This window comes from Cryptomeria japonica, chromosome 3 (genome assembly GCF_030272615.1).
Source record: "Cryptomeria japonica chromosome 3, Sugi_1.0, whole genome shotgun sequence".
NCBI classification, from domain to species: domain Eukaryota; kingdom Viridiplantae; phylum Streptophyta; class Pinopsida; order Cupressales; family Cupressaceae; genus Cryptomeria; species Cryptomeria japonica.
Window position 1 is genome coordinate 133,539,423 of NC_081407.1, and position 7,955 is coordinate 133,547,377.

Below are 7,955 nucleotides of genomic sequence, written 5' to 3' on the forward strand. Positions count from 1 at the left end.
TTCTAACTTCTTTGTTTACCAAGAAAATTAACAAAAACTGTTATTAACCTAACATGGATCTCAAAATACAATAAAAATAAATGCCCCTATAACAATATTTTTTGATTGCAAGAACCTAAATAGCTTAAATAATTTTTAACAATTTATAATCAACATGCTATTTGAATATACAAAACACTTTTAATGTTCCTAAAGAAGATATAATATCTAGTTTTATATGTTATTTTGAAATATAGCCTTAATTTTAAAGATATTGGATAAAAGTATATATATAAGTATTCAGATCTTTGTGCAATAAAACTGTTGCTGGTGAAAGAAATTCACTAAATGTTAATGGTTTGTACTTAACTGCTTTCACTCACTTTCATCTGAGCTGCCATTTGGATGGCCCACTCCGTTGCCTGCACTCAACAGATTCTGGACAGATGAATGCTCTTTTAAGTTGCCATATACCTTGCCATACACCATACTTTCCAGCATACCCTCCACCTCTCTCATGGTTGGTCTATGGGCTGGATTTTCCTCTGTGCATTGCAGTCCTAATCCAATAAAACTAAGCAAGCAACTGCCATGCTCAGAGGATTCCAATTCTTCACCGGTGGTTTCAGGTGTAGCACTACTACTGGACTCACCTACACATCGTTGATCAACCAGCAGCTCTCTGTCCACCACTCCCTCCACTGCCTCAGGGAATGCTCTTCTCACCCATCTCGGCAAAGTGTTGTCTCCGGAGAACATATCATCAATAGGCCTCTTTTTAGTCACCATTTCAAGGATGAGCATTCCGAAACTGTAAACATCTTTCTTGGTAGTCACTTGTCCTCCCAATCCATATTTTGCAATAGTAAAAAGTATTTTCATGGTTGAGAAAACTAATATATGGGGGGAATGAAAACCAAGACAAACACTTAAATTGGAAAAAATGTTGGGCTTGGGTTTTTACCTGGAGCAAGGTAGCCTGTTGTTCCCTTTAGTCTGGATGTGCTACTACTTGCAGAAACAGGGGATGTCAATAGACGGGAAATTCCAAAATCAGCCACATGGGCTGTCATGCTTTCGTCCATAAACACATTTGAGGGTTTCAAGTCACAGTGAACAATAGGGGGCGAACAATCATGGTGTAAATATGCCATCCCGTGTGCCACATCAATTGCAATATTCACTCTCATCTTCAAACTTAAGGTACACTGTGTTTCATCCTTGTGCAGGTGTTGTTCTAGGCTCCCCTGTGACATAAATTCCATTACCAGGGCTCTCAAATCTCCAGCAGAGGAAGAGGACAAGACTTTAACAAGATTGTGGTGCCTGATATTTCTCAGTACTCTGCATTCCCTGACGAAATGCTTGTATGAATTTTGAGGGTCCTGATCGAATAACTTAACAGCCACCAACTTGTTGTCAGACAAGAGCCCTTTGTAAACTGACCCGAAGCTACCATTGCCTAGTTAATTAGCGGCACTAAATCCTTGGGTTGCTGTGTAAAGTTCCTGGCGAGAAATTTGCATGAAACCTTCCCCCAACAAACTATTTGTAATTGGATGCCTTTTAATTCTTCTGTATAACGTGTAAAAAATCCCCAAAATGCAACACAATGCGAAGAATGTGCCAGTTGAAGCAATCAATACAATATTCCTATTGAACGCAGCATGATTTTTGTCAGAGCTTGTGCAGTTTGGTAAATTCAACCAGCCTGAGGCTGCACATAATCCTGGATTCGCCAAAAATGATTTTGCGGATAGCTTTCTGAAAGCCCCTTCATTTGGAACCGATCCATTCAAGTAGTTGTATGAGAAATTTAAGTGTCGGAGCATGGTGAGATTCGCAATAGAAAGTGGCACTGGCCCAGACAATTCATTGAAAGATATGTCAATACTTTCAAGGCTCTTAAGTTGCCCTATTGATATTGGCACAATTCCCTCCAATTTGTTTTTGGCAAGGTTCAGGTATTGCAATCCTGAGCAACTGCCAATGTCGCTAGAGATAGGTCCTGAGCGTTTATTAGCTGAGATATCTATGGCTTGAACCTGCTGCATTCCTCCCAGCGAGGGCAATCTACCTGTCAATAAATTGTAGGAAAAATTGAGATAAAACTGCAATGAATGGAGTCTTGAGATCTCCATAGGGATATTTCCTGTCAGGCTATTGTGTGAGAGGTCAATCCTCTCCAGGCGGAAACAACGACCAATGGCATTTGGTATCCTTCCTGTGAGCTGGTTACTACTTAAGTCAAGTTCCCTCAACTGTTGCAGACCGCCCATATATGAAGGAATGCTTCCAGAAAGATGATTTAGATTAAGTAATAGATATCCCAGGTTTACCAGCACGTTAATCTCTAATGGAATATTGCCTTGCAATTTGTTGGAGCTCAATTCCAAATATTGTAAATTTTTCAGATGGCCCAATGCACTCGGAACCTGCCCAATTAGATTGTTAAAACCGAGAGATAAAGCGATCAACTCAGTAAGGTTGCCAATCTCTTCTGGTATGTTGCCAGTGATGTTGTTGTCACCCAAGTACAGGTCTGATAGCCTAGGAGAGAGCTTTCCTATGCCCCTTGACAATTTGCCACTGAAAGCATTTTCCGATAGCTCCAGAACTTGAAGAGTAGAACAATTAGAAAATACATCTAATACACACATTGTAGCACAGTGTCCATTTGACAGGCTATTAGTTCCAAGGTTTACTATCTGCAGAGCAGTTAGCATTCCCAATTCTTTAGGCACCACACCACTTAGCAGATTGGATGAGAGATCAAGAAGCCAGAGCTGGGAACAATTTCCTAGAGTCTTTGGGATACCCCCACGAAATTTATTACCTCGTGCAGTAAATATTTTTTTTTGATCAGTAAAGGCAGAGCCAAAATTTATATTGATTTAGGTTAAATACAGAGATTATTCGCTGAGTTCCATAACATTCAAAAAACACCTGTTCTTAGAGAACCCAGCATAACATAGTTCCCTCAAAGGGCTGGAAACCTTTAGGCTTATGATTTAGCCATTTTATCAAAGCCATCAAAAAATTTAATAGTCTGGAGAAAAAAGGACTATAAATGATATTGGTAGATTTCCAACTGCCTAGAACCAGAGTATTTAAACATGAAAGTAGGAAGCCAAAATAGAATATATACAAATTTATGATTAAGTATCGGGTAGGGAAATTGAAGTATCAATAGAAGAGGGCCTAGCTTGCAGTGGGAAGGTCGGGTTGCAGCGGCTCCAATCTTGCTCGACCGCGACCTCTGCCTGCTGAACGACCCCGACCACGACCCGCGCTCCTACGGCCTCTGCTTGAGCCACCTCTGCAACTCTGCTCAGGTTTTGTTTCTGCTTCTGCAACTTTCAGAGGCAGGATTCCGTTCGTCTTTGCAAACTGGAAGAGATCCTCCTCTTTTCCTTGAGCCTCTGGGTCGTCTCCTAAGAATCTCCACTTGAGATAGCTTAGACCTACGCTAGCAAAGACTCTGTGTCTATCCAGTTCTTTAGCCTTCAGGTCAAGTAGGAATGGATAGTATTTGATGAGCTCTCCGTGGGTATTGAAAAGAATCCAGTCGCTTGGCCGGGGTGCACCAGAGTCATGGAGGGCCTTATTCAAGATTTCTTGAAATTCTTGGAGAATTTCCACTAGAAAGAGCTCCCTGGTGAGATTCCAAACCGATTGCTTGGGTAGCTTCTGGTCCAACAGAGAAGCCACAAACCTGGAGGAGATGCTGGTGTTGTCTCGCAGGTATTCATCCCTGCTCAAATGGACACTACCCAGAATCAATTTGACTGCAAGTAAAACTGGAGGATCTGCATGGATAAGGAGACGCTTAAGTCTCAAATCCATTATCCTTTTGAAAGAGACCTGGCAAGTGGAGGCACTAAGTGAGATAGGAGTGTATGTGCCGAAGCAAGAGGTAGGCCTCGGGTAAACACTCATGATAAAACCAAACGGAGGCTTAGAAGACATGGTGGCCGAAGGAAAAGACAGGTGAGAAGGGAAACCAGAGAGAAAAACCAGAAGATGCAGAAAGGAAAGAAGGAAGCGAGAGGAGGATGCTTTGGCAAGAAAATCGGGCGCACGACTCAACAAGTAATAATGAAGATTAGAGGGGCAATAAAGGCTCACGCGAGGGTGGTGGAGAATAAATGCCCAAATCGAGCCAAATCTACTCAAGTGCAGATAAAAGGATTAACCTGCGGACAGCTCATGCAAAAGGACTGAGTGACGGCGCTCTCCAGCTAGAGCTACACATGCATGCCTTGGAAAAGAAGACTCCACTGGGATTTGAAATGAATGCTGCACATGTTGTATATGGGATACTCCACAAGTTTAACATCGACAAACTGGGAGAGAGGTTTCATACACTCCATGATACGGTGCTACCAGAATCCTCTCCCCATTGAGTCAATATGGTGCCACTAGAATCCTGTCTCCATTGAGTCAACTCTTCAATATTAAAGGAATTACTCGTGGACTTGAGGATACTACTAGTTAAAAGATTATGCCCAAGATCTAAGGTTTTTAGTGTACCGTAATTTTCAGAGTCTTGAGGGATAATACCAATAAAATTATTGTTCATGTTATTCAAGGAATTTACTTATCTTTTTATTAAAATATTATTTTTTAATTAGAATTTTTAAATTTTTTACATATATAAAAATAATCAAAAATTAATCTTAAAAGTAATTTTTACCAAAATCTTGAGAATAGCGAAGTGATTATTATTAAATAGGTCAAGTAATGTAAGGAATAATGTATTGCTTCTAAAGACCAATTTTGTGTCATATCTCTTAGGAACTCTATTAGTCTTGAGGAATAATACCAATAAAATTATTGTTCATGTTATTCAAGGAATTTAATTATAAAATCTTTCTATTAAAATATTATTTTTTAACTAGAGCTTTTAAATAATTTTGCATATATAAAAATAATCAAAAATTAATCGTAAGAGTAATCTTCATATTAGAATTTTTTTAACTTACCAAAATCTTGGGGAATGAGAATAGAGAGGTGATTATTAAATAGGTCAAGTATTATAAGGAATAATGTATTGCTTGTAAGAACCATTTTTGTGTCATGTCTCTCAGGGACTCCATTATTTTGTTTTAAGACCTTCTTGCCCTATTGTAATTTAGACTAGTGGAGGAATTTGTTATCATCATATGTTAAATGGACCTATGTGTGTGTATGCATGGTGTCATGAACTATTGATGAATATTGCTATTAAAATAACTAAAGTGGTTGTGTTATGATGTAGATGATTGTGTTAATTATGTTTAGACTACCTAGACTAATGATTGGAATAGTTGAATTGTGTAAGGAATTTAGTTTGATTCCAGGTACCCAAGGGTACAAGGTGAGGTGGGTTCTATTGTTCGGTTGGATGTCAAAAAATGTAGATCACAATGCCATCCTTTGTGTCAATACATTTCATTAACATTTCCAACCTAGATTCATATAACAAAGTCAGATTAAAGATTGTGATATTTAATGATTCTTTAAGTACTTTTAAGGTAGTCTTTCAAGAGTCAATCTAGTCATTATACCTAACCCTAGGAACCCATGCACCTATTTAATTTTAATTCCATAATCATTTAAAAATTATTTCTTGAAAACTAAGTGCCTATGAAAACTTCAATTAGATTTGATCAATTTTAAGAATAGAATAATAATAATAAATTTATTAAATACAAATAAATGCATATTCACACATGTCTAAAATGAAATGTGAGGAGACAATATAATTAATTTTTATTTTCAAATAATTGAAACTACATCCCTATGCCCACCAACCTATGAATGCAAAATAATGAAATAAGAGAAGATAAGAAAAGGAAAAATTTGTAAAAAGAAAATGCTAAGTATGACAATGTGGAATAGTGAAAAAATTGAATACCATAGCCCCGAATGGTAGATGGGTTGGCTTGGGCCGTGGGTTTGCTCCCCATTGGTCTTGGGTTCAACTCTTTCCGGATTGACCCGGTGTTGGGGGCTTGCAGGCAGTCTCCGCACCTCCAGTGGACTAGTCTCACCTCAGCTCGCCTCTCCTTGAACCCCAAATTTTCATCCATAAGTCCAAGGTAAAGCGAGGGGAGATGCTGGGCTAGGATGCGGGGATACTGTTGGGTTATCAAAAAAAAAAATTTGAATACCATAGCTTGGTACTCGGAGGTGATGAGAAAATTAATAGATATGGTTGGTCAAGAGAGGTCATACCTCCTCCTCACATCCACCTACACTATATGGATGTACGAACATTAAATGCCATGATCTCTTTGTGTTTGAGGAAGAAGTTGTAAAATGAGATTTTATGGGTGAGAAGAGCCAAAGTACTTTTTTTATTGTGATTCCATGTTTCCTTCTATACCTTAACTGCTCACTTGCCACTAATGCTTGTGGTTTAGAAGAATTTATTAGACCCATGTGAATTAACTTTGCTTCCTCTTGGATTAGGATATTTGGAAAATCATCCAAGGATCAAAATATATTACTCTTATAGAAAGCCAATAGGAATGAAATTTATAAAGAAACACTAAATAACTAGCAGTTAGATTGGGCAACACACTAAGAGTCAATTTCTAATCCTCATTTTCAATATTACAATCTTTCAACAATGCTGTTAGTTTCTTGATTTTGGAGACTTGGCCTTGAAAGTTTATGTAGTCAAGGATGGAGAGTCTAAAATGGACTATCTGAACTTGTAAAAAAATCCAATGCAAATCAATAAATTGAAATAAATGTGCAACTTTATTGATCCAAACAATAATCTAGTGCAAAAACAAAATTTTTAGAGAAAGAAGGTGTGGACGGGAGGAATTAACCAACAAGGTCATTTCTAATATCAAGAAAAATATGTTTTTCTTTGTGAAGAGGAAACACTCTCACCCTTTGCTTCCTCTGGACTAGGTGATCACTAGATCTTGGGATATGGAGCCAATCCTTTCTGGCTTCTCTGCCCCTCTTATTCATTTATGTAATGCTATCAAGTGGACCCCCCTGATATTGATTGGCTAAAGCTCAATTTTGGCAGCTCATCTCATGGCAACCGAGGTTATGCAGGAGGGGGTGGAGTAATCAGAGACTCACATGGCAACCTCATCCTTGCCTATGTGGCAAATTTTGGCATTCAAACCTCAAGATTGGCTGAAGTGGTAGCACTCTATTACGGTTTAATTATGGCTAGGGAAAGGGAAAAGGGGCTTAGACACATTATTATTGAAGGTGATTCTACGAATACAATCATGATGCTCAAAGGGATGGCTAAACTGAACTGGAAATATAATTCACTTATCACTAAGTGTCGTTGTCTCCTTCCTACTCTCAGAGATGTCAAGTCCTGCCACATGTGGCGAGAAGGAAACTATGTAGCAGACAAGTTGGTTAGGTTAGGCATGTATGTTAATGATTTCTAAATCTAGACTCACTTGCATGAAATCTTAATAGAGTCTCATGCCATGATTTTAAAGGACTTGTCTATTAATGATAATAATCCTAATTTTCCTTTATGGTACTTTCTTTTCTCACCTTTCCTTTCTTTTCTAGTTAAGGTGGTGGGATTTAAATTTTGTTGGTACCACCTACCACTATATCCCCCAGGCCTCTTGCTTCCTCAACCTAGTTTCCCTTTCCATGGATATAGGTAAACTCGATGAATTCTTAGAATTTAATAATAATGGAGAGCTTTGGAGTAGGGTGACCCGAGGTTATTAGGATACTTATGTGATGTGAAGATTGGCAGTGTCACTTTTGTGGTTTCAATGGAGGCCATCGCAAAGGTGACTAGGTTGACCCTTGATTGCATTTCCTTCCCCGAAAATCCCAAAGGTAATTATAAAGATGACTTTGATCATTTCTTTAACCCAAGGAATGGGTTTTTAGGCTTCAAAGTGGTTATAATAGGGATATTGTTTATGAAGTACATCACCCTAGATGAAAGAAAAAGGAGGTTCCATCTACAGATCTTCCCCATTTTA

At 38.4% G+C, this 7,955-nt stretch overlaps 2 protein-coding genes across 2 annotated transcripts; both read right to left on the reverse strand.

Moving 5' to 3' along the window:
- Positions 1–354: 354 nt before the first annotated feature.
- Positions 355–1,244, reverse strand: LOC131874004 (probable LRR receptor-like serine/threonine-protein kinase At3g47570). The gene is made up of 2 exons (XM_059217204.1): positions 944–1,244; positions 355–821 (listed from the first exon to the last, which is right to left on the reverse strand). The coding sequence occupies exons 1-2, from the start codon at positions 1,242–1,244 to the stop codon at positions 355–357; spliced, it is 768 nt and encodes a 255-aa protein (XP_059073187.1).
- Positions 1,245–1,445: 201 nt separating this feature from the next.
- LOC131027371 (putative leucine-rich repeat receptor-like serine/threonine-protein kinase At2g24130) lies at positions 1,446–2,705 on the reverse strand. Its single transcript, XM_057957405.2, has one exon. The coding sequence runs from the start codon at positions 2,703–2,705 to the stop codon at positions 1,446–1,448; it is 1,260 nt and encodes a 419-aa protein (XP_057813388.2).
- Between the last annotated feature and the right edge of the window lie 5,250 nt (positions 2,706–7,955).

Bases quoted from the DNA above. Each gene is read 5' to 3' on its own strand.
- LOC131027371 (XM_057957405.2), bottom strand. From the start codon at position 2,705: ATGCTAACTGCTCTGCAGATAGTAAACCTTGGAACTAATAGCCTGTCA.
- LOC131874004 (XM_059217204.1), bottom strand. From the start codon at position 1,244: ATGGAATTTATGTCACAGGGGAGCCTAGAACAACACCTGCACAAGGAT. The intron at 822-943 runs GTAAAAACCCAA...ATGGATTGGGAG, and splicing joins AACAGGCTACCTTGCTCCAG to GACAAGTGACTACCAAGAAA.